This window comes from Podarcis bocagei (genome assembly GCF_964188305.1).
Source record: "Podarcis bocagei genome assembly, chromosome: 12".
In the NCBI taxonomy this organism is placed as follows: domain Eukaryota; kingdom Metazoa; phylum Chordata; class Lepidosauria; order Squamata; family Lacertidae; genus Podarcis; species Podarcis bocagei.
In genome coordinates this window covers 37,452,334-37,479,378 of record NC_138137.1, presented here as the reverse complement: position 1 = coordinate 37,479,378, position 27,045 = coordinate 37,452,334, and the positions used below count along the sequence as shown (strand labels likewise).

The window sequence follows — 27,045 nt, the reverse complement described above, 5'->3', positions numbered from 1 at the left end:
GTACCTTGGTTGCCAAAGGATAACGACGACACAATCCTTAATTTTTCAAGTCAAGTAATATTTAATTTGAACATATTTTGTGAATATGTTTTCACTAAATAATAATTATGCATTCAGAGAATTCCACATAATAAGCATGATCATAGAAAGTACCCTTGCATATTAAGGCTTGGGACAAACCATTCCCAACAATGGTTACTTCTCGGAAATGAATGAATAAACAGTGCAATCCTATACCTGTCAATTCAGAAGTAACTCCTATTGAGCTCTCTGGGACTTACTCACAGGTAAGTGCATATAGCATTACATTCCTTTGTCCTCCACGTGCACTTCTGACTCATTATTCTGAATAAGAATCCTATTGTCATGATACAAAGCGTTGTCAAAGCTACCAGTAGTTTGTTGTTGTTGAAATCTTCTTCTGTAGACAATATAAAGTGCAGTGCCTGCACCAATGAGGATGAGGATGAAGAACACTGGGAAAACCACCTTTATAACTCGGCCACGTTCTGATGCAGAACTATCTTCTTGCTCTGCCAATGGGGGAAAATGTTATATATATATAAAATATAATAGACAACACTGAATACTATATACTATGGCAAACCAGTGACAACCCCCTTGTAAGAACAGGAGGGATGTCTGGTGGTATTTTCTGCACATAAGCATAGTGTGCTGAAAACTTACCAGCCAATGAAATGGTCACCTGACTGCAAGGAGGGAAGGGGACGCAGAAGCAAAAAAGATGCACTGGAGTAGCTCAGATTCCTCTTAAAATAGGAATACACCCCCTTTTTTAAAAAAAACACACCACTATGGCGAAAGATTCTGAGTTGAGGGTTTGTTATGGTCCCAGTTATTGCATCAACCCCATGCCTAGAAATTTGAGTCAGAAGTTCTTTTTGGAGAATGTTTGGCTCAGTGTTCTGGATAGCACAGATGTTTGTAATTTTACCTGAGGTTTTTTTTAAAAAACCCAGTCTTACCTGCAGTTTTTGTAGGTGACTTAGTGGTCTCTTCAATAACTGTAAAACAAAAGAAATGTTTAAGGTGTGTGTGATTGTTGTGTGTATCTATTTATCATCTATCTATCTACAGTAATAGCAAACTACAGAAGCAAATGTTTTCAACATAGTAGGGAAGACAGGTATGCAAGACAGTATTATTAACCTTTCTTTTTTTTTAGTTCAGAGCTTTGATTAGCAATAAAGTAAGCCAGACTAATGTGGAAGAGTAAAAGGAAAGTTAGTCTGCTTGCCAGCAAATTCAGCCAGCATTATCTATTAAAAAAAATGTAGGAATGGTCAATTGAACATTCAAATGTTGTCGTATAATGGATTCTACCATGAGTAGCTTTTAAAAATTGAAATGAATGTTAAGTTCTCACAAGTTAGAAAAGGGTTTAAAATGTGAATGGTTCACTGAATGATTCTTCTCTTTAGCTTTTGTTCTGGAATACCAGGATCAGGTTACAGAAATAACTTTCAAAAAATAAATGTGAGCTTTTAAAATCAGTTGTGTTAAGTAAGCAGCAAGCCATTTCAAGCATCATTTGACAAGGAACAAATAGGTGGTCAGGTGACATTATCAAATTGACTGGAGTACCTAAAAACAAACTACAGTAGTACCTCGGGTTACATACGCTTCAGGTTACATATACGCTTCAGGTTACAGACTCCGCTAACCCATAAATAGTACCTCGGGTTAAGAACTTTGCTTCAGGATGAGAACAGAAATTGTGCTCCAGTGACATGGCGGCAGCAGCAGGCCCCATTAGCTAAAGTGGTGCTTCAGGTTAAGAACAGTTTCAGGTTAAGAACAGACCTCCGGAATGAATTAAGTTCTTAACCTGAGGTACCACTGTACATGGAATGGATTTAATGGGGAATGTGGGGGGTAGGGAGAGGGAGTTTATTGAAAGGATTGCATTCAAGTAGATTGGGCCCTTGTACCTCCTAATTATTCCTCTGCTTGGTATACTTATATCCTGCACTTCTTCCTAAGAGATTAGGGCAGTTTACATATGGCTTGGGGTAGTATCATATCCAGGTAACTTTCAGACCTGCTTAGCTTTAGTATAACTGCTTCTTATGCTTTCAAATTGGTCCCTCTCCATTTCTCCCTCAGCTGATTTCATTGTTCTTGTTAAGAAAAGTGTTGCAGTAAAAGTAATTTATTTGGAAACAAGTCCTGCTGGTTTCATTGGCATGGAATTCTGAATAAATGTGGCACACTTGTAACTCTCTGCCAAGAACCGATCCCCTGTAGACTGAAATATATCACCTTTTGGAATGAATGTCTCAATAAGCTAACCTTCTGCTTTTCCATCCAATGTAATCAATTGCTACCTACAAGTCTTATCTGAGGTTTTGTTACAACCAAGCAATATATAAATCTTGTGAAATAAATACGCAATTATTATCCATTTACCACATTTGTATTTCAACTTTTCCAGAAATAGCTTAGTGTGCTGCATATTTTTTACCCTTCTATTCAATACTCAGAGGAGAAACTAGAGCAAAACTGATTCTTGATGGGACATTCCTAGGTAAACAAGGACTCTGCCAGTTCCTTTGTCTCTAGCCTAGTGTAAACATTGAATTCTGGAGATATGGCAAGGTCTGGGAGTTTAGGATGGGGACTGCCAGTCTATCTGCCATGTATGCATTGGGCTGTGCACATATCTCTCAGTAGGTCTGCACTCCTGATTCTCAAGATCCTTCCTTGGAGGTAATGGACAAAAAAGAAAAGTGGACTACTAAAGTCACCAAATCTGTTTCTTTAAGTAAAATTGCCCTGGAGAGTATTAAGTCACTCTTTTGCAACTGAAGAGTACAGATGACTGGAGAGGGTCTTATCACTTGGAGATTGGTGTGAGTGTAATAATGTTACAGGGAAAGAATAAAAATGCACCTCAGATAGGACATTTGCTTCCAGATGTGCTTCTTTCAATTAGAAAATATGTTACTGTTTAAAAATGGGGACCAAGTTTTGAATTTGAAATGTTCGGTCTGTTCACTCAATCCCTATGCTTAGCAAGATCAGGCATGGTGACCTGAGCCTTAAAACTATCAAAGTGGAATCTATTAAATGGTTTTTCCTTTTGAATAAAAGGAACGATTTATTAAAATGTTGAATATACCCATTCTGAGGACTGTAAATAATAGTGGGAACCTTTACTATTATATAGTTAGCAAATGTTAATAACATTATTAAATATAGAAGTAGTGAAAATGATTATTCTCTAGCTTTGGTTCTATCTTTTAACATTTGTTGTTAGAGAGTCGATGACTGGAAGCTCCAGTAAGGTCTGCCAGAAGTTGGAAAGAGAATGGGAAGTAACAAAGAGTATGGAGGACACACAAAAAAGAGGACCAATTTGATGGAATGTGCAAGAAAAAGAAAGGCAGTTGGAAAAGATTGCACCCCCCCAAAAAAAAACCCCACTGAGAACTTGCTAGTAAGGATAGAACAAGGCAGAATATTATAAACATGAAGAGACAGGAAACAGTCCCTCTCTGGACAGTAGTCTCACAGAAACACCTTTGTTACACAACTTTAAGAAGAGGGCAGATAAAGAGATGACACGGATAAACTTATAGTAATATGAATCTAGCCAGAAAACAATTACATAAGACTGTCCTAAGACAGTTACAGATAGGTAGCCGTGTTGGTCTGCCATAGTCAAAATAAAAAAAATCCTTCCAGTAGCACCTTAAAGACCAACTAAGTTAGTTCTTGGTATGAGCTTTCGTGTGCATGTATCTGAAGAAGTGTGCATGCACACGAAAGCTCATACCAAGAACTAACTTAGTTGGTCTTTAAGGTGCTACTGGAAGGAATTTTTTTATTTTGTCCTAAGACATTCACTGTAGTTCTATACAACTCACCTCAACAATTAAATACTGTTTTGAATAAGAATTATTGTTAATAAATAAGAAAATGTCTTACTTTTGTGTCTTTTACAAATAAATCCATTGTCTCTTCTGCAGCGTTCCTTGTACCACTCCCCATTATCTGCCTTCATGTAAGCGCAGATGCCACTATAGTAAGAGGAAAAATCTTCAGACTCGAATGTGGGCTCATTTGCTTTCCAGTTGACAAAATCTACTTCAGTCTTATCTTCCCATAACCATTCTCCTAGTATTAAAATCAAATCATATTATTAAAATCAATAGATGTTGTAATGACTAAAAAGGGAAGGAGCAGCACAAACATTGGAATGTGTTCTATATGGAAACACAATTTAAAAATACACTCACCATTTTTAGTTTGGAAAATATGCATGCAACCAGCAATATTATATCAGAACACTGAATACACTAACAGTATGGGGAGGGTGTCTGATTTCTGGCTACAGTGCCCCCTCCCCCCAGACCATATTGAGCTCTATTTTGGACAGCTGCCTGGCTCTCAGGAGCAGCTTTTTTTATAGACAACATAGAAGTGTCATGGGAACAGGGACTGCTCACACTGCTCGGGATCAAAACCAGATTATATGTAGCATTTCTTTTTAAAATGACTAGTAGATACATCTCTTTTTCTCCTTTCTCTAAACTAGGAATTACAGGAAGGTCCCCGTTTACATGGGAGTTACATACCAAGGCATCACATGTGTTGGTGAAATCGTGTATAATTGAAACCCATTGAAAAAAGCCTGCAAAAACCCCATCCCAACCACGTTCTGCCCTTTTAGTGATATTTCAGTGCTGTCTTTATGACGTTTCCAGGTCACTTCTGCATTTGGTGTGATACATGGTCACACACATACTGAATGCGCATAAATTGGGAGGGGGGCTGTCTGTACGTATTTTTCATACCTAAAAACACTTTTTCTAGATCAGTACCCAAAGCTCCCACAACTATTTTGGAAAAATGGTTGGCTCTGCTTTTTCATAAAGTGAACTTTAACATATAGATGCCATTTCCTAATGTAGACTGTTATTCTTCTAATCTGAAGCTATAGCTTCAAGCACACTTACCTCGAGCTCACTGGGAACAACAGACTTATTTTTTTAGTTTGCTAGGCTAAAGACAAATATTCTGGTTTCCAACATCCCTTTTGGGGCAAGGCTCTGGAGCATATGGTGACATCTCAGCTCCATTGGTTTCTGGAGGAGACGAATTATCTGGATCCATTTTAATCTGTTTTCAGGCCTGACTATGGGACAGAGATGGCTTTGGTAGCCTTGGTGGATGACTTATGACAGGAACTGGGGACTGTGTCCCTGTTGGTTCTGCAGGACCTCTCAGTGGCTTACAATACCATTGACCATGGTATCCTTCTGGGCCACCTTGCTGGGACTTGGAGACACTGCTTTACAGTGGCTCTATTCCTTTCTGGAGGACTCCTGGGGGGTACTGGGGAACTGCTGCTTGATGCCTTGGCCATTGGCCTGCGGGGTCTCTCATGGTTCTGTTCTGTTGCCTATGCTATTTAACATTTACATGAAACCACTGGGAGAGGTTGTCCAGCGTTCTGAGGTGCCGTGCTACCAGTTTGCTGATGACAACCAGCTCTATTTCTCCTTTCCACCTAAATCCAAGGAAACGGTCTCATTTCTAAACTGGTGTCTATCTTCAGTAATTCCAGCAAGGCTGTTTGCCAAACTTTGTTATAATATTAGTCTATTCCTAGCAAATTTTAAGTTTTCCAATTACTACCTATGGCTGTACGTGCTGCCATTAGAAGATGTGTTACAAATGCTATGCTTTTTAACTGTTCAATTTCTTCCATATATTAGTTAATGCAAAAAAGAAAAGAAAACTCTGAGATGCAATTAGAGAAATTCCCTAGACAACATTTTCCTAAAACAACTTCACCTTTGAACATTCCCACCACATATGTCTTTACATTCTTATGCTGGTGTGACCCCTCAAACACATGGAAGAACTGTTGGGCTTGATGTACGAAGGTTTTCTGGGAGTTAGGTATCATCTGAGCTCTTTCACTTCCAAAAATGTTTATAGTTTTAACCAATTTTTACCTTCTTGTATTGCATTTCTTGTAAACCAGATAGAGAATATTGTATATAAATTGTTTTAATAAATAACTATATTAGAAATAAGTATTATAAATGTTATTATAGTATAAACATTGACTGTAAAACAGTTACCTTCAATATTTCTAATTAATCCTATCCAATAATTCCAACGTGTGTTTTGCTGTGTGTGCTCCACTAAAAATTTCAGTTCAGCTAAATCTTCTATAGAAGCCAAGGTGCTACCTAGGAAACATCAGATGAGTTAAATTCCTAATTCATTAAGAATTTGTCATACCACATTTAATTTATTTAAATAACTACAATTTTCATACTGCATACTTTTATCATTGTAAATTGCTCTGGGACCTTAGGGGCAGGTAAGACGAAACAGAAGCAACAACGTATTTAATAGATACACACTGGCAAAACTGACCATTGGTTTCAAATTACAAGGAAGGAGATTCCAACTAAACATCAGGAAGAACTTTCTAACAGTAAAAATTGTTCAACAGTAGAAAAGACTCCCATGAGAGGTGGTGGACTCCCCTTACTTGGAAGTTTCTAAGCAGAAGTTAGATGCCCATCTGTTATGTATGATCATAAGTCAATTTAAAAGGAAAGCACTGCTGCTGGCACACACAATTTTTGTTTCCCCACAGTGCTTCTCTGGCCCAAGTGGAGCAACATTCTATCTGGGCTCAAAAGTATTATGGAGGAAATAAAATGGAAAGTTAATAAATGTGTGTGTTCATATGGCATGTGGCTTTTTAACACCCCACCAATGAACTTTTATTCAGTAAGATTCATACATAAATCTCTTAGTTGGACAAATGAGGATAATAAGTAGAACAACAACACAACCCACCTCACACAGAAGCACCCAACAATAGAAAGATTTATTATCAGGGATCAGCACAGTCAGGCATTTTTCTGATGACCTGAGCGCTTTGAAGGTCAAACCACCTGTTCTTCCAATCTTCCCTGAACTTGGCCTCTCCCAATGTAAGTGTGGGCAGCATTGTCAGCCAGAAACCCCACTTGCTGTGCCTTGCCATTCTACAGTACCTCCAAGGACTACAGGGTCATTTCCAGGCTTGCTTCCTTTCTGCTTTATCATCATAGCAACCCAGTGAGACATATTAAGCTAAAAGGTGGGGAATTGGCCCAAGGCATCCAGTGAGGTTTGTGGGTGAGCAAGATATTGAACCTCTGTCTCTCTGGTCAAAGTCCAAGGCTAAAATCCTGTACCCACTTCTTAGCTATAGGCCCCACTGAACTTGATGGGACATATTTCTTGATAGACATGCGTAGGATATGACTTCCCTGCAACACCATCCACTTACTACATTGGTTTTACATACTAACTAGGAGTTTCCTAACATGGAAAATTTATGTCATGATCTAATTCAAAACGATACCCACCTAACTGAGAACATTTGAAGTGTGCTTCTGGGCGATCAAACCAACCAGTGAAGAATTTATAGCAATGTGCCCGAAAAGGAATCCAAGATATCTGGTTCTGTTTTGATTCAGGGCATTTTCCTGGTGCCTCTGGAGGTTCAGTTGGGATTTTGCCTATTATGAAACAAGTATTTTATTTTATTTATTTTAAATAAATATATTAGAAACCTATAAATACTAAGGATGTGCAAACAAATCCCAAATCATGAGATGAAGCAGAATATCAAGGTGGCATCTTGGGCTAGTGAAATGAGATGTCTGCAGCTTTGCACATGTCAAAGCAGGGCCCTCAGAAGAGCTTCATGGTGCCAATCCAGGCATTAAAAAACTGTTGCAGATAAGTGTCCAGAACATAAACAGGAAATGATGGGGGGAAGGAGAGCAAATATGTGCCCTGCCCCACATAATCAATGACACTCACGCCATCTGAATGGCAATGCCAATCAACTTGGGGGGCAGTACCCTCAAATATTTTATTGGAAAATATTTAAATTTATCTCATTTGAGTCATAGCCAAAACCATTGTCAGTTCATGGCATCCTTGGGCACAGTGGCAGGGCCCACCAGTAATACCTGCTTTGCCTTCACACACCCCTGCACATAATAATAATAATAATAAATTTTATTTATATCCCGCCCTCCCCAGCTGAAGCCGGGCTCAGGGCGGCTAACAACAATAAAATAATTGTTGTTTAGTCGTTTAGTCGTGTCCGACTCTTCGTGACCCCATGGACCAGAGCACGCCAGGCACTCCTGTCTTCCACTGCCTCTCGCAGTTTGGTCAGACTCATGTCTAACCAATAAAATAATACAACATTCTAAAATAATTTCATTATAAAATTAATTCAAATCAATTTGATGGCAACCATTGGGCTACAGTTCTGTGAAAATTGCCAAAGGAGGGAATCAGGCTCTGGTTGAACAGAGTTGAAAAGATCTGGTTGAAAAGGCCTGGTGGAACAGCTCTGTCTTGCAGGCCCTGCGGAAAGATGTCAAGTCCCACAGGGTCCTAGTCTCTTGTGACAGAGCGTTCCACCAGATCGGAGCCACAGCCGAAAAAGCCCTGGTCTAGTTGAGGCCAACCTAATCTCTCTATGGCCTGGGACCTTCAAGATGTTTTTGTTTGAAGACCGTAAGTTCCTCTGTAGGACATACCAGGAGAGGACATGGGCTTCCGGCAGATGCTACATTAGGAGCATTATGAGAAATTGTAAGGAAGACTGGGGGATGCTTGGTGCTCATCAGAGCATTCTTGCCACCACCTGATAAGCCCAGCAGGATGACACCCCAGCATAGGGTGCTGTGCCCATCAGCTGGTGCTTTGGCAGAAATCTCAAATTTAGAGCTGGCATTGTTCCCAACTATTTGTAATATTACAAGTCATTGCTCTCTGAGAAATCAATGCCCTGAATGGGCATAAAATGGCCACCAAAAGAAAGAAAGAAAAAAGAATCCTCTTAATGAAACGTGAGCTATTTTAAATCCTATTGACTTCAATGGTAGGTTAACAGTGCAACCCTATGAGAGTTTACTCAAAGTAATGTTCACAGAGTTGCATGGAGCTTACTCCTGTGTTAATATATATAGGGTTGCTGCCTTTAAAACACTTGCCTAAGTCTCTTCAATTGAAATCAATGGGTACTAAATGTGGTTACCAAATCCTAGATTACTTATTGTAACTCCATCATATTTTTGTTTGCCTGATAGTTATGGCCTGATGGTTTGAACTGTAACAGTTCTTTCCATATGAAAGAGGCAGAAGTTTCAATAGCACATTTCTCAGCTCTATCTTCAAATGGAGTAGGCAAAGTCCCATATTAAAAAAGATACATTCCTTTGCTTACCATGATGCCGCTCACAGACAGTGAAGAATGTTTCATTGCAATTTTCTGTTTTCCAGTGACCATCAGGGTGTAAGTAGACACATGCTATTTTCTGCTTTGGTTCTTCAGGGCCCCAATCAGTATATACTAGTCTCTGGTTGCTTATCCACTTGTAACGCTCACCAGTCTAAAATTCAAATGCACACGGGAACATCACATGCTGGCGTAGAAAAAAACTTTGACATTTGCATCCCATAACATCAACTCCACATTATTTACTTTTTCTCCTTTTCATTTTATTTACACACACTCTCACACACCATCATCTTTCAGGGGGTTAACTTAAAGTACTACTATATGGGTGACACCAGAGATAATACCTATACTATTTAACATCTAATTGAAATAGGCGAGGTGTTATCCAGGAATATGGAGCATGATATCATCAGAATGCTGACTGCACACAGCTCTGTTTCTACTTTCCATATGAATCAGGAGAGGCTAGGAAGGTGTTGACCTGGTGTCTAGAAGCAGTAATGGGTAGGGGTCAATAGAAGGGCTGAATCCTGATAAGTTGTAGGTGTTGTAGGTGGACAGTTCCTATGTCAAAGAATTTGGTTGACAACCTTCTCTGGGAGGAGGTTCCTTGTGAAGGAACAGATTCACAGTTTGGGAGTACTGCTGGATTCCAACTTATCACTGGAGTCTCAAATGGCTTCTGTGGCTAGGACTGCTTATGTCCAGGTTGAGCTAAGTTGCTAGCTGCAGCCGTTCCTGGACCACAGTAGTAGGGTCTCAGTTGTCCATGCTCAGGTGATCTTCCACATGGACTTCTTTAATGTGCCTGCTCTTGAATATGACCTAGAGGCCACAGCTAGTGCAGAATGTGGTAGATTGGTGGCAGCATGATGGGATGATATGTCACCACACATCATCACTGGCTGCCAGTAACCTACCTGGCAGAGTTTGTCGTGCACCCAGACTAAGCAGAATCACCCTCCCATCACATCAGCCACATCTCTTCCTTTAGAAGAAGAAAGACCCCATCCACTTAGCAGCTCCTTGCTGCATGCTACGTGTGCAGCCAAACCAAGCAGCTTCAGGTGCATGAGAAAGCTCTCTGTGGAGCTTGTCATGCACCCAGACCAAGCAGAATCACCTCCCATCACATCAGCTAATGCACATACATGTGTATGTGGCCCTGTTGGATTCTTATGCCTGGGTTTCAGCCTGCAATGGGAGCACTGGAGATGCCTTAAAGCATTTTGCAAAAGTGCTGTTTGAAGCAGTTTGAACTTTTCTTTAAAGTGAGTGGGTGGGCAGTGGCCATGGTAGCAAGTTGGGTGGCATAGAGGAGTCTCCTCCATCGCACTACCCCTACATGCTCATAGGTAACCCACAGGTTAGATCCAAAGATGTTTGTGGGAAGTAATGCTGAGGGTATTTTCAATGAAGTCAGCTATTAAAAGTTCTGTTCTTTCTAACTATGCCCTCAATACAAGCCCTTGATGTGGATAAGCAGGTTTATGTTCATGTATATCATATGTTCTTACCATATTGCTGTTTAGGCCAATCCACACGGGCTCCTTGTATTTTAACACATGTAGCAATAAGAACGATTGGATGTATGGATTCACAATGCTGGCAAGCTCTGACTGTATAGAATGACATTTTTTCCTGGCCGCTTCCCATGTCATTTTGGGGCCAATGAGAGAGTAAGTGCTTTTCCCAAAAACAGTAAAGCCAGAGGCTGAAATTGTCGTTTCAGGGTGTGATAATGCAGGGTCTACAGGAAAGTAATAAAGAGAAAAGGCAGAGATCAGTTTAGACTGTACACCATCCTAAAATTTGATTTCACTTGATACTGAAATTTCAGAATGCCATTATCTCCTAAGTTTTAACATCTCAAAGTACTAAAAATCTGAAGTGAAACATTTAAAAACCTTGAAAATCAACATTTTAAAAGTTAACAATTACAGGAAAGTTCTAGTTAGAGATTATATGGATGTGGCCTCAGAATATATTTTCTTTACAGTTACAAAAAAGTCAAATTCTTAACATGTAATCAACAGGACCTTTTGAAACATATCTTCATTTCTTTCCAGAGAAGTCAAGAGATTTAAATTAATTTCCTATCTGCCATTCTTCTCAGATGATAAAACTTTAGTTCAGTCATTCAAAGTGGACTTTCGTCTTATATTCAAATGAATTTGCATAGGTCATAGGAGAAGCCTATCACTTTGAACAGGGCTAGATACAACAACATTAAACTGAAAAATCCTGTGCCAGCATCCTCCTCCTGCCTGTCCTAGAGATGATGTGTAAAAAATGAGGCATATAATTGTAGCAACTCTTTGGCATTAGAGTTCACCTCTTTGCATCTATAAAAACAGGTTCTCGTGACTGCCAGCTGATTTATACTGGCGAGTGTGGAATCTCTTATGCATTAAGAGCTTTCAATGTTGTTTTCTTTTTGACCAATATGGCATGGAAAACTGGCTTTGGATTCCATCAGGCAATCTGAATTTTTTTAAAAAAAATCTGTTACTTCTGTTTGAAAAACATACCAGTGTTTCTTTGGCAAATGTAGGATTTTTTAGCAGAACATGGTCCATCCTTCCAGTTTCCTGCCTGCTTTTCAGGCTCCTTCATCATAAAAACACAGTCTTCCTAAGGAATAAAAATATAACAAAGGAACAAGTAACACAAGAGCCACCTATAACATGTAGGGTTTGATTATTTTGTAACATACTATGCTTTTCTACTACTTAAACTAGATGAAAATATTAATCTATACTTTTTTGAGCCAAGTTTGTAGATTATTATTTCTCACTTCTTATAATGTCCTGTTGAACCCAGCCCAGAAACAAGCTCCACCACTTAATGACTCCGCAATCACCTCTGTGATTCCAGGTCAGCGATGGTGTGAGGTTCACACCAAAACCTGACTAAACAGACAGTGCAAGTTTGACAGCAACAGGTATCCTATCTCTGAACCCTACTTCTGAGAAGGAATCTGTAACTGATGCATGCTGATGTTTTCAGGAAGTGGGGTAGGGTAGCAGGGCCAGCTATAAAACTGCTTAGGTGAAACCTAGCTGTTGCTGGTGCAACACCTTTTCAGACTGGCTCCTTGACTTGAGACACCTATGCTTCTTACCTGAATGAACAACTCTCCTTGTTTTCTCATCAGCTCTGCTCTACTAGCAACTCCTCTGACTCAGCAGGAAACAGGGAGTCTTTCAGTTTCAGTGTTGGCAGGAATAGTACACAATGAGTACCCCAACCAGTAAGATACATTTCCACACAAGCGGTGTATTCAGTTAGTGCTAAGGTGAATGTTCCATCAGCACAAGTATTTCTTCTTGTGCAATAGAACCTTCTACAGTGGTGCCCCGCAAGACGAATGCATCGCAAGACGGAAAACCCGCTAGACGAAAGGGTTTTCCGTTTTTGAGCTGCTTCGCAAGACGATTTTCTCTATGGGCTTGCTTTGCAAGACGATTTTTTTTTGCTTCCCCCCCTTTTACTAAGCCGCTAAGCCGCTAATAGCCTTTTAGCCGCTAATCTGCTAAGCCTTTAATAGCCGCTAAACCGCTAATAGCGCTAATCCGCTAAGCCGCTAATAGGGTTGCTTCGCAAGACGAAAAAACCGCTAGACGAAGAGACTCGCGGAACGGATTAATTTCGTCTTGCGAGGCACCACTGTACCTGTCTCCTTCCTCCATGTGCTTCCTACATCAGTTGATGGGGTCCCCCAGTGCTCTGGAGTAGATTTGGGGATGGCATAGTGAGATGAGATGGGGGAAATCCTCCTTTTTTTGCTAGAGCTGATCCTTGCCAGCCAAAATGTAGTTGAATATTGTGCTATGACGATGAATCAGAGATAATGTGAATTACTATATGTCTAAGAGTAATGTGCCCAGAAGGGCACTGCCTGAAAACTGGTCTGTAAAAAGAGTAGTAGTAATTGTAGAGTTTTTAAGTAGTGGTAGGGAACTGGACCTGGTCAGCAGACACTTTGAAGCCCTGACAATCAGCTGATGATTACAACTTCAAAGTGCTGCTTGGGACTCTTTGCAAGCCCTTAGCAAATAAAATAAGAACTATTCATTCTCTGTGCACAACATGTACATTTATAACCAATTCTGAGGAAAGTCTATGGCTGGCACTAAAAATGAACAAACTAGGAGCCAGATGAAGATTTGATGGGAGAGTGGTACATAAAATGGGTTTTCTGAATAAGTAGTCTCACTGCAGGATGCAGTACAGAAAACTTTTTTTATTTTGGGGGTGGGAGAACCTTTGCAGGCAGTACCTACACTCCAAAAAAGTGGAAAACCTTTGGCCCAGTTTAAATAGTGGACTCCACTTCCATCTGTCCACAGAAATGTGTGCTCCGAATGAATAGCATTCAGTCCAATCCAAGCATCAGTTGAAGCACTTTTTAAATGTACCGTGAGGAATGCTGAATAAAAACAAAAGACACGTTTCACCGTAAAAGATTCGACAAACACATCCCCTTAACCTATAAGTGAACCACGATTCCAAGTTGTTCAAATCTATTCTGGCCATGTAATTAAAGCATTTTATGACCAAGTATATTGCTGAGAGGTGTATGGGGTGTTACGGGGTGGGTAGTACCTCTGGTGGGGGGCATGTCGTGCTCCATCTGGGATAGTTTGTCCCACCTTTGGTCCCCCACCCTGCCCTCAGCTCTCACCTGTGGCTCCTAGAAGCTTTCAGCATGCAACAGCAGCCACACCCTGGCAATGGCCAGGTGAGGGTAACTGATGGATCTCAAACCCTCAATGAATTAGGCCATTGGTTGTCAACCTGTGTGCCATAGCATGCTGGGGAGACTTGAGGATCATCCAAGGGAGCTGCAGGGGGCCCATCCTTTAATTAACTTGCAGCCCATTATCTTCCTGCATCTCTCGCTCTCTCCTCTGTGGCCATCCTTCCTTGAGTCCTCCTCCTCCTGGATGCCTCCCAGTCATTTCCCAGATTCCTAGTTTCTGTGCCCTCCCTCCCACCCCCGGTTCTCCATTTCTGGCGTGCCAATTTGGTGCAAGGAGGAGATTCCCTGGTGGCTGCCTTTGTCTATTGTTAAAATGCAGGCAACTGGGGGGTTTATACTACAGTGACGTTGGAGGGGAAGGTTTTACTCAGGAATAAATCTGCACTTTGGAGAGCCTGTCCAAGTGCATGAAGGGGCTGCCAATGTGGGAGGAGGGATGGCGGTTGAGATCTCTCCAGCAAGGGAGGCAAGGAGGCAGTGAAAAGTAGCTTGCATGCCTGTGTCATCAGGCAGTGTAGGCAGCAGCCTATAGGCCCCACACCTTTTAGGGGCCCCATGACAACGAATCAAAATAATATTGATTTGATCTTGAAAGAAAATTACAATCAAGCTTTCTTAGTTTAATGTTATCCCACTATATCACGCACATGAGGGCCCCTCTGAGATTTTGACTGCCTAAGGGCCTCCACTGGGTTTAATCTGGGACTGTGTGCCATTTGCAAAAACGGGGTTCTTTCCATCCAAGCTCGCAAGTAAATCCCAACAGAGTTCAATGGAGCTTCCTCCCAAGTAAAATGTTCATGAATTGGGGACCCGAATGGCTAAAGTCATATGTGTATGTAAGGAAGGAGGGAACTCTGTGCATTGCAGCAACACTGCCCTGGTTTCCAGCTCCTCCAAGTCACAAGCAGTTAGTCAAGTTACCTGAGTGGCAAGGGCAGGAGCCACATTGTAGCAGTTCCTCTGGCATGAGGAGAAGTTGAGCAGGAGGTCTTGGACTTCTAAAACTTTAAGTCCATAAGATCAATATGTTTTAAAAGAACTGACCTTGAAAAGCTTTGCTTGTTATAGAAGCCAAGTTTCCTCCTTGTTTTTTACAAGCAGTTTGTGCATCAGACCAATTTTTTCTGTCTTCTTCATTAAACCCAAACAGTTGGAAGCACTGGGGGAAAGAATACAAACTCAAAACTCTCATCAATCATGATATGGTTAATGAAATCAACAATCATGAAATGGTACTGGCGTAGCAGACATGGATTATTTAAAGACTTCAGAGAGGAACCAGAAATCTGAGATTTGTTGACTAGGGTTATCATAGAGTGGAGGATGGGGCAGAGGTGCCTACCTGCTGCAGGTTGGGGGAGAGACTCCCTGGCAACTACAGCTATATCTGTTGATAGCTCTACAAGTGTAGATTTACCACTGATAGGAGTTTACAAAGGAGTGATTGAATAACATATTCTTCTACTTTTTAATTGTATGCTTTTTGTAATATACAGCCCACTCACAACTTGCGCTGGGGTTACATTCTGAGGTTTGTGCAAACCCCACAATTGTGTATAGTCAGAATATTTTGGAACAGCCCACACACCTTTTGGAAGCTTTGCACTGAGTGGGCCTTGCCCCCTTTGCAGGACAGAGAGCTTTTAAGCTTTCCACCTTGTGTGCATTTAATTTCTCTGATCGCAGCTGACCAGCCACCAAATGTGTGAGGCTGCCATCATGCAAGTTGACTGTAATATTCATTGTAAGCTCTGTAAAGAGCCCTTGCATAGAACTGTGGACACAGAGAGCAATCTCTGCATTGTCATAAGCTCATTGTATGCACTATAATAACTGAGAAGGGACAATATACCAGTTATATTTGCAGTCACTTTCTTAGTTACCTTGTTATTAAAAAAAAAGTCAGCCATCAGCACAGCCCCCAACAGGTACAGGCATTGTGGGAGCAACAGTTGAACGGACAGAACTGTTATGCCTTTCACAGATGAATTTATTAGCAGTACCACAATTTGTATCATACCATAAACCTGAAAGAGGAATTATGTCTTGATCAGTAAGATTAAATCACTCCCAAGTGAAAAAGCACACAGAGACCTTCAAGTATATATTGCAAATGAAAGATTGGTAACAACAAAGAGCAGCCACCACTTTTCTGAAAATAGAGCTTGTGAGAGACACCATACTGTTCTTACATTCTGTGGTATATGTCAATCATTCCAATCTGCGATCTGCAAGCACATGATACAGAAGCCATGCTGAAATTAAACCTATGTGGGTTAAGCCTCAAAGAGAGCCTGTCCATGAACTCTGTGTTGTTTTAAGTTCCATATTGGATGGAAGAGGGATTACGTATACAGGAAGCCCTTGTTTTGCACAGGGGTTACATTCCAGACCCCTGCAGGTGTTTGTGGAATGTGCATAAGCCTGCTCTGTCCCATTCCCCCTCTTTTCATGACATCTTTAGGACATTTTGGGGCTACTTCTGGGTGCAGTGCTGTGCATGTGTGCATAATTGCACGTCATTCAGACACGCCTAAAACGGTTGTCGCCTGTAAATGTAATACGCAATTATCAGTGCTTTTTTTCTGGCACTCAATGGTACTCAATGGTACGCAGTACTGGCACCCCCCCCCCCAATCCAGCGTGGCCTCCAGCCACGAGGCCCAGTCAGCATCTCTCTTACACAGCATTTTCCTTTCTGTCTCAAAAACCTTGTGCTTCTTGCTGCTGCTGGTCTCCAGCCTTGGAGTCCATGGGACTGCAATCTCATAGTCTAGTGAGGAGGGTTGTGGGCATTTCCTGGGACTCTTCGCCACTGAGGTGGTAGCAAAAGCAGCTGCTCAGGGCCGAAGCTGGTGTGAAAGGAACGATGAGGATGCCGAGCAGCCATGGCAACTGTCACTAATGCAGGAGGGCAAGGCTTGGGAGCGGAGGAGGCCCGAAGCCTGCAGGGCCAGTGAGTGGGTGCATCGCTGTGGCTGAAGCATCCCATTCCCTCTTATGTAATGGCGATGACTGTCCCCAGCTAGGAGCTCCCACTGCTCCACCTACCCTGAGGCTATTTCCTCCCTTTGTGAGTCATCCCTGTCTTCTCTGCATTGGCTCTGTCTCCGCATTGGGTGACAGGAGAGAGGGAGAGAGAGGGAGGCTTCAGGTGTGTTAGTAACACTGTGAGGTTTCTTTATCCTTCAGCATAATCTCTTTCAGCTCTCTGACCCAAGAAGGGTACTTCATGGTGAGTACCAGCACCTTTTTTTCTAGAAAAAAGGCACTGGCAATTATCCAGAATATAAACTGCTTAAAGTCCCAGAGTTAGTAAAGTAGCATATATAAAAGTCCATGTGGCAGTTCCCAAAATCTCTCTTACTGTATAAACTTGTCCACATGATAAATATATAGTGTCTTTTAAAATATTTTAATATCCTGTCATATTCAAAAGAAGACAATTAAAGAGCTGTAAAACAATTGATTTCCACTCCCATTTAATGTATATTTATGCATGGAATAGTCACTGTAACTACAGATTCAATATGTGATAGGTATTTATTGTCAAGTTTGCAGATTCTTATGACCCCCCCATGATAAACTTTTATTCTACTTGCCTGTGATAGCCTTCATAGCAACACATGTTTCATCATCATTTCCAGAGTTGGGTTCACCAGGTGCCCAGGACACATAGGTCACTGGAGTTTGATCCAACCAGCTATAGAAAATAGTAAGAGAAAATGGGACAGAATAATGTATTTTGCCCTTCATTTACATTGCATACTTTTACAAAAGAAATATTGGGGGGCAGGGTTGTGGGGAGTTAGCAAAGGGAACACCAGGCTGATAAACTATTTAGCAAAACGGAGCATTTAACAATATTAATTTACAATGATAAAGAATATTATTTACACTGTTATTTCATTCTTATTTGTACTGTTTTATTGTTGTTAGCCGCCCTGAGCCCGGCTTCGGCTGGGGAGGGCAGGATATAAATAAAATTTATTATTATTATTTATTATTATCACTAGGCTTTGCATCTCTTGGTGCCACTGTATATATCTAGCATTACTTTTTCTCCTTTTACCTTTAGAGGGACTTTCTTTAAAATGCAGGGTCTCATGATTAGCAGCCATAGCAATTTCTAAGGCTAAATATGGTAACACAAGAACTTGCTCACTGAGCTCCTTTGTCTTCTTGTCTTCTTAAGAGTGGTCATGTGCCCCATTTTAAAGTGAACAGTCCTTTATCTGACAGGCTTTTAGGGGACAATCTTTTATTTGAAGATCTGTCCACTATAAAGCTGGTTTAAAGAACCCCAGGTCTCCTGGTCATTCTCTTCCCTCAGCATGGTGAGATGTATTGAAAATATAATGAAATTATAGCAATTATTTATAAATTCATACATACAATTATAAAACATCCCAAACAGGACTTATGCAAATCAGTGCCTTCTTTTGTTCCCTGCCCCTGCTTTTTGGTAATGCAGTTCCTCTTTTCTTTATGATGTCTAAGTGGCCTCTCTATGTCTTTCCAGGATTGCACCTTTCTGACTCACTCTGACCTCAGCCATGGCCTAGCCCTATAAAAATAAAAATAAAATACCTATGACTGGCAGGTAGAAGTAAGGGGCCTGTCAGTTACTGGGGCCATTTATTTTAATTAGAGGAAAATGATATGCCTGTATTTTATAGGTAGAATGTAATATTTATATTTGAAAAATGATTAAATTGGTTCTTCTTTTACATAAAAGCCTCCTTTTGTGGCTGTAATCTTCAAGCCTGAGGGGAAGCAGTAGTGAGGAAGATCTGAAAAAAGCTTGTTGGTGGGGGAGCAAGGGGCAGCTTGCCTTTGCACTTCTTTTTTGCCAACTCAAATGGAATGGGGGGGGGGAGTATACCAGGTGTGGAGAGGTATGACAACAAAACTCTCAGCTCTCTCCATGAGGCAAGGTGAAGCCATTTGCCTCAGGTGGTAGATCTGACCCATGTCCCACTCCCATCATTATGCAGCTGCCAGCCCCACTGGGGCTTCACCTGTGCCACTGCCACCACAGCACTGTTGCTCATGCTGCTGCCACTGCACCCTCTCTGCCGCTGTTGCATTATAATGCAGATGCAGGCAATGGTGCAGCTGCTGTGTTAGGACTGGCAGCAGCATGGGCACAACAGCAGGGGCAGGGAGGGTGTGGGAAGGGAGCTTAGATCTGTGGGGGGTGCTATCGTGGGGGTGGTGTTGGGGTGTTTTGCCTACAATGACAGAATATCTTGGGCTGGGCCTGGTTCTCAGTCTCTTACACTGGAGTCATAAAAGGTCATAAGTATTAGAGGGAGAATGTCATGGGAGAGGGAGAGTATCAGTGCTGCAATGTTCAGAGCATGGCTGGGAGCAGAGCAGAAGGGAGCAATTAACTAGGAACACACTACATCCAAGCTACATACAATAGCCATAGAAGTCAGGCAGATAGAGTAGTGCCCTCTTCCTCAACACATGAAGAAAGAGGGTGGTGCCCCCAAAAGCTTTGGAGGAAACAGCATAATAAGTGAGAAGTTCCATGCAAATGAAAGAGACAAGGGCGTGATGCCAGCCTGGTGAATTGTAACATTGTAGTTTTAGATTGTTGTAACCTATCCTGAGACCTTATGGTTAAGGATGGGTAAAACACGTTAATAATAATAACAAGGCCAACAAGAACTAGAATGCATAATTCTGGGTCTGATAGAGCCAGGGGCAAGTCAGAGTAGAAGAGCGGAAGGAATAGAGGGAAACACAACTTGCAAAGCTAAGAAAGGTAGGTCAAGTGATTAGAATGGCTACTGTGATCTTTGCGCAAAGGGCCCACCAGTTAAGAATTAGCCTGTGGCTCTGTAGACCATTTGTAAAGTCTACTTTAACAGAGCTAAAATAGTGAAACAACTAAATTGGCTGAACTACAATATCCAAATCCCTGTTGGGCTCTCACTGACATAGCAGAAGGAAAGGTGGTATAGGACTTTTATTCTCTATCCTTTTCCGGCTACTCCCCAAACTATTTCACTTTTATTGGAGACATAAGTTTTACCACCTTGTGGGGGCATGCTGGGGGCTAAGTGCTGGATCCTTAGGATCAAAGCCTTCCCCTGGTATGTCCCTTGCATGTATGCATTCATTCCAACACTGGGCTTTGATGTCAACAGAGCAAGGGCTGTGAAAGTTTCTGAGGTAGCACAGAGGAGGTAACTGACAGTCAGTTTTCCTCTCCAAGGTCAGTCTTCCCTATCCACCATCCCTAGACACCATTACAGCAACCATAGGACTGCAGAGTCAATCTATATATCTGGGAGATTAATGAATCAGTTTAGAGAAAAATGGTGAATATAACATCCTTCTATCCAGATTATTTAACATTAACCTAGATATTATCTAAGAAACTTAGTATGATTTACATTTTTTAAAAAAGTTGTTGCCTTACCCAAACTCTCCATCAAGACCCACAGTTAAACCAATGTAAAGGTCACCAGAGTGAGTTCCATAATAGTTGTTCTATAACATACAAAGGAAAAATGGGGAGTAAATGTAACAATAAAGTAATCAGATATATTTACAAATCAGCCAATACAAAAAGAGACTTGTAATTATAAACATAACATGTTTGTACTTTATTAAAACACAAATAAAGCTTTCAGTTAAAAGAAATTAAAGCCTGTCAGCTAAAATTAGAGAAAACAAGGAAGTTATTTATTATGGATTAATAAACTGATGTACCCGTAATAAGACCATTGGTACTTAACGTGAAAAGGATTTTTGGGTCAATGTAAGAATGGGCATTTAGCTCCCTCTAGCAGTCGCAGGCAAACTGCAAACTGGAAAAAAAATATACAAATTCCTCCCTCAGTTTGTGAGAGGCAATAGACAACTTGGGAGGAAGATTTCTTAAGTGCTGAACTAGGAACTGAGAAATCAAGGTCCAAATCTCCACAGCCATGAAGTTACCTGGGTGACCTTGGGACAGTCACTGCCCAAGTTGTTGTGGGGATTAAATGTAGAAACCAAGAGTCCACCTTTTGCTCCTTGGAAAAACCCCAGAGGAAAAGCAGTCTGACTTTGTTTTCTTTTGTTTGGTTGCTTCCTTTAATAAAGAAGGGAGAGGGAGAAAACTGATCTGCCTTTCCTCTGCTGTGGGAGAGGGACAATGAAGGGAGGGGGGAAAGAGTGGTGCTTCAACTGGCTCCGGAGTCCCTCATAAAAACCAGACAGAAGCCAAGCTGTCATAGAGAGATAAAACATAACAGAAGAGTGTAGTGGGGCTGTTGCAGGTTGCAAGTTGGGGGAATGTATGTGAGGGAATATATGTACGTATATATAAAATAAAAAATATTTAACAACAAGGGAAAGCAACACACTACAGTAACACAAACAAGGAGATACAGAAATAATACAAGCCTATAGTGAAGATGTAGAGAGTCAAGAACAGACTGCTTTCCTGAGGCAAAATTGAAGAAAAAAATCAATCTGGATTGTGCTCTAACCTATCTTGTATATACATTTTTTTGTCTGATGGCAAAGAGTCTCTCTGTTTTCTTTTGCTGTCATGTGTCTGGCTTCTCTTTCCCTTCTTTGGCTTGTCTCAATATAAAACTGGCTTTCAATGAGGGAACAGTTTGGATTACGGTACTTCTTTCCAGCTTGCAATTTTGACTGCAACTGCTAGAGGGACCTAAATACCCATCCTTGACATCAGCTCAAGAGCCCCAAGAGAACAGATGGTTTACTGAAGATTTTTAGTTATATGTGGTATAAATTACAATGCAGCCTATGCCACCTGCTTTCATGTCATAATGCTGCCCATTTCACTTCACTCTTCCACTTAGTGAGTTGCACTTCTTTGTCTTCTAAATGAAGAGATGGGGAAGGAAAATTAAACAAGCAATGAAAAAGAACTAGAAGAGGGAAAGGATAAGATGGATCCATAAAGAGGGTTTCATAATGGATCTAGACAGAGCTTTTTTTCAGCTGGAACTCACCGGAACTCAGTTCCGGCACCTCTCAGGTGGGCACCATTGCCATTATAAGAGAACAAGGGAGGCGTTCATGGTGAGTTCCATTCCTGTTTTTCTAGAAAAATAGTGCTGGATGTAGAGAAAAGCAGGGAGGGAGGTTGGGGAGGTGAAGGCAGAGGGTGAAACCCTGAGTGATAAACCCACTATGCTTTCATTATAGGCCCCTGATAATCTGTAGAGAAGCTCCTCTTCCCAAACATTTTGTTTGTGTATTTCCATCATGTTTCTTTGAAAATTGTATATTGCTGGATAGAATATTGAACTTTGCTGGCATGAAAATTAAATGCTTAGGCACAAAAATACATTTTGACCTATTGCTCTGCATCAGGCCTAGATCTGTGATGATTATTTGGGTGAATGGATCATACCCCCCCCAATTCTCACTTCTTTGTCAGTGTCTTACACTTCAATTGAAGTACATGACCACATGTATAAGATTAAGGTTCTGATGACCCTATCCAGAAGAAAATGTTTAGCAGGCATCAAAATAGCCACAACCCATCATTCATCTGGTTCTTTTTTTAAAAAAAAACCAAGCTGTACTTCATTAGGAAAACATATGTTCCAAATATTTCTTACGTATTTCCACAAAAACTTTCTTTCAGTTTCACTTTCAATGACAGTAAGATCTCCACCATGCTTCTTGCACAATGCTCGTGCTCTTTCTGCAGATGCACTTGTATTACTGACATAGTACTCATGTTCCTCATACAAAATCCAGCCATTATCAATTATTTTGAATGAATAGTCTGCAAAAGAAGACCTATTTTTATTTATCTTATTTAAAGCAGTTCTTAAATACCTTTCACCAAATGATTCCAGAGAGTTATACAAAAATATGCATAACGGTAATTCACACAATCAGTGCTATAACTAAGAAACTTTAATGATATTAATGGGGATCTCCCCTCCTCTACATTAGACAATCATGCACATCAGTTCAGTTTGAAACACACAATCAATACCACCCATGCATTTCTTATTGCTGGTTCACACTGTAAAATTAATTTAAAAACAAAGCAGTTTAGTTACCATGATACTATATTTTATATATAAAATGAGCACCTATTTATTTATTTTATTTTTATTTATTGAATTTATATATTTCCCCAAACCCACAGGTCTCAGGGCAGTTCACAAAATAAAATCAGAATATAAAACCACAAAACATATAATCAAAATAAAAACAACAACCCAATAACACACACCCCCAAACACATTTTAGAAGGCATAGGATGTCAATCACATCAACCCTGGTTAAAAATGAATGCTTTTGCCTGGTGCCTAAAGATATATAATGAAGGAGCCAAGCAAACTTCCCTGGGGAGAGCATTCCACAGACGGGGAGCCACTGCAGAGAAGGCCCGTTCTTGTGTTGTCACCCTCTGGACCTCTCAAGGAGGAGGCACACAAAGAAGGGCCTCACAATTTGATCTCAGGGCTCGAGTAGGTTCATATGGAAAGAGGCAGTCCTTGAGGTATTGTGGTCCTGAGCCATTTAAGCTTTTATAGGTCAAAACCAGCACTTGGAATTGGGCCCAGTAACAAATTGGTAGCCCGTGCTTTGGGGGGCAGGGTGCTTGAGAGTTTGGTGGTAATTCATCTGCAGTCTTGAAGGAACTGGTTAACAGGACCTATTTCTGTCTGGATTCTGTCTGGAACAGCCATAGTTTCCCTGACAGCCCCCTGACAGATGACCTTATTTGGGAGAGGAACAGAGAGAGTGTGACCCCATTAGTCTTACATTGAAGGTGCAACAAACCTTCAGGCAAGCAGCCAGCTAGAGAGCCTCTCTTGAGGCCCCCCAAAAGTCTGCTGGAGTGTGCTGGCAAGTGGCTAATCGGTGTACCTCAAGCTTTCAAAGTCACAGTGGAGGAATGGTGAGAAGAAAGGGGGTGGGGTGATCCTGCATTCCAAAACTGCAATGTTTCTACTCTAGACAATTCGGGTGACAAAGGGACATGAACTAAGCAGATTATGGGGGAGGAGAAGCAGGAAGGGAAGTTATAAGGATATAAGGTACAGCAGTCAAGGAAACCTGACGCTTAGGAGCACAGGAAGCTACTTTATACCTCCAGCTAGCTCAGTTTTGTCAACACTGGCTAGCAGACTTTGTAAGGAATCTTTTCCAATCCAACCTGGAGATGCTGATGGTTACTTCAACACTGAAAGGATATGCTTTACCGATGAGCTAAAAAGCATCCCTTCTAGAGGTGAATCTTAACAAGTTCAGCAAGCCCATACCAAGGAGAATTTACTGACAGAACTTTCAATGACTGAAGAAAACTGCTGGAACAATCCTGCGCCCACCTTCCCCAACACTACTTAGGACCTACTTGTCCTGAGAGAAGGCAGAAATTTGGGTGCCCAGACTATGGAGCACACTTCTCTTTCGCTCCTGAGAGAATCATCCTTGGCCTGAGAGAGCTGTTAAGGCAGACCCACCCCCACCTTCTATGGTGCAGCTTTAAAAAGACCAATGTGACCTGAGGGAAGGCAGAATCACCCAACATACCAAAATCGTTGCTTGGTTCAGGTTTCAACGGTACACCTGAAAAACCAAAGACAAATTAATTATAATGGATTATAGTATCATTTGTATCATATTATGTTATTTCATATAGCAAGCAGGAGTTCATAAAAATGAACGTAAAGTTTTATTTATAGCATTCCACATTTCTACATCTCTGTGGAAACACAGGTAAAACCTCATGTGAAAGAACAATCAATAGCTCTGTACTCACAATAGCCTCAATGGCCTAATTTCTTGTTTTTATTGAAATGGAATAGAGGCGACTCAGAACTTATGCTGGGGTTATGTTCCGGGGATAGCACCTAGAGCCCAAACCATGTATGGCCAAAATGGGTTCAATGGCAGGGGCAAGACGGGGCTTGCCAAAGTATTTTTTCTAGCCATCCACCCCCTTTTGCAAAGCAGATAGATTAAATGTGGATAATTTATAGATAGGTAGCCGTGTTGGTCTGCCATAGTCAAAATAAAAAAAATCATTCCAGTAGCACCTTAAAGACCAACTAAGTTAGTTCTTGGTATGAGCTTTCGTGTGCATGCACACGAAAGCTCATACCAAGAACTAACTTAGTTGGTCTTTAAGGTGCTACTGGAAGGAATTTTTTTATTGTGGATAATTTGTGAGTGACCTGTGCTTCACATCTCGGACTGTCATAATCTGAACTCTGCAACATTCATAGCAAAGGTTGAATGCATTTCTCGTTATTTTCCCCTCCTCTCAAAAAGGCATGCATCTTAAAAAGCCAGGCTTCAGCAGTGCAGCAAATGAAGGCCTTGTTGGCTTTGTTTAATGGACCGGTAGTAAATGAAAAGGAATCTTACCTCTTTTAATTTGGCAAACCCAACTGAGAAAACTGTCACAGTGGAAAGGGATCCAACGATTCCAATTCTGTCCTATTCCTCCACATTTTGCATCTGGTTCATAGAAAAACCAAGGGCTCCTCATTTCAAAGTTTAGCTACAGTAGAAACAAACTTTTCTTATTCTTATTCTTTTTAAAATTCGTCCGTGGCAACATCCAAAAAGGAGACAGACTTACAATAGCAGTCTTAGAATGATTTGTACCCATGTGAACATCTACATATATAGAAAGAAATGGGTTGCCATTTCCTTATTAATACTGTGTGGGTGCAGGCTAACATTACTCTTATACCTAAAGAGGGACAAGAGTTGACCTTAATAAAAAATTATTGACCAATCTCATTACTGAATAATGACTATAAATTATTTCAAATGATTTTGTCAGGAAATTAAAAAAAATTCTATAAGACTTAATATACACCATGACCAAAGCAGATTTTTACCTATCAGACAATTAAGAGACAATGTCAGAAATGTGTTTGAGTATTTGAGCTGTCATAATGAGAAGCAAGCTGCACTGATTTTTCTGCATGCAGTATTTTTACATGAAAGAGTAGCTGAACTTGAGGATTTGAAGATGGAAAAAATATTGTTTTAGAGAAGATAGAATTGTTAGATTTTAAGGAATGAATACTATATTTAGCTGCAAGATAGAGATCCAGAAGTCCTTTTATTCTTTTTTATCTTTCTCTAAACATTTCTCTCTCTTTCTCCTCTCTTGCTTTCTCTTTTTTTAGGTTTTCCCTTTTTTGTCTTTTCTTCATTCTGCCTATGTTCTTTTTTAGATTAAGTGGCTGTTTTATATCAGTAAATTATAAAACGATACTTTGTAATGGGCATGTATTTTTGTATATCAATAAGTAATTTCAAGCAAATCTTGTAGATTGCATACAAGTAATATGTTTAAAGACTTCATTGCTGGATATTTCAGTTACTAAAGGTTTTTAAACGCTGCTATGTGATCTGTCCAATGTAAATATGAGAACAAGAGGGTGTGTACGCCAAGCTTAAAGACTTTTTTTTTTGTAAAACTAATAATAACTTTGCTATCAATACATCAGCATTACCCTTTTACTTACATTAGATCCATCACTCCAAGTAAATCCTTTATCAGGATCCACATTATTCAAACCAATCCAATAATTGTCATTGGAACGCCTAAAATATATAAAAAATAGTGATACAGAGTCTAGAAAAATTCAACAAAGAAATGGATTTCATAAATCTGATACTCTGGTTTCTCTTCAGATTGTATAAATCTTTTGCCTAAGGATTTCAAACATCTGAGTTTTTAAATTTGCATTCACTACTTTGATATTTTCTAGAAAAATATTATACATGTGTATCATCAGTTCATTTATTTAAAGCTTGTTACATTATCAAATTTCTGGAACAGGTGTGCCATTCTGAGCAGGAAGGATTAAAAACAAACAAACTCACATCTCTTCTAGAATCTTCTGTTCTTCTTCACTGTGAATAGAAATGAGTTCTCCTCCAACTGCTCTACAAAACTCTCGTGCTTCAAACCAAGATTTCTTATTACTTTTGTTTTTTGTAT

The 27,045-nt window shown here is 40.5% G+C and overlaps 2 protein-coding genes across 2 annotated transcripts; both read right to left on the bottom strand.

The window, feature by feature from the left end:
* On the bottom strand, positions 1 to 15,815 carry LOC308569448 (macrophage mannose receptor 1-like; the record flags this gene model as incomplete). Its single annotated transcript, XM_081163373.1, has 11 exons — positions 1 to 533; positions 987 to 1,025; positions 3,952 to 4,140; positions 6,117 to 6,227; positions 7,407 to 7,559; positions 9,290 to 9,455; positions 10,822 to 11,054; positions 11,836 to 11,938; positions 13,591 to 13,736; positions 15,117 to 15,231; positions 15,693 to 15,815. The coding sequence occupies 11 exons, from the start codon at positions 15,813 to 15,815 to the stop codon at positions 304 to 306; spliced, it is 1,608 nt and encodes a 535-aa protein (XP_081019499.1). The 3' UTR covers positions 1 to 303.
* Positions 15,165 to 27,045, bottom strand: LOC308569404 (macrophage mannose receptor 1-like). Its single transcript, XM_081163302.1, has 9 exons — positions 26,928 to 27,045; positions 26,567 to 26,645; positions 25,449 to 25,584; positions 24,612 to 24,647; positions 22,676 to 22,845; positions 20,509 to 20,579; positions 17,675 to 17,775; positions 15,956 to 16,099; positions 15,165 to 15,231 (listed from the first exon to the last, which is right to left on the bottom strand). Coding segments are annotated over exons 1-8 (720 nt in total). The 5' UTR covers positions 26,930 to 27,045; the 3' UTR covers positions 15,165 to 15,231; positions 15,956 to 15,974.

Bases quoted from the DNA above. Each gene is read 5' to 3' on its own strand.
- LOC308569404 (XM_081163302.1), bottom strand. The intron at 25,585-26,566 runs GTAAGTAAAAGG...TTTCTACTGTAG, and splicing joins CTTGGAGTGATGGATCTAAT to CTAAACTTTGAAATGAGGAG. The intron at 17,776-20,508 runs GTAAGGCAACAA...TATTTTCTATAG, and splicing joins GGTCTTGATGGAGAGTTTGG to CTGGTTGGATCAAACTCCAG.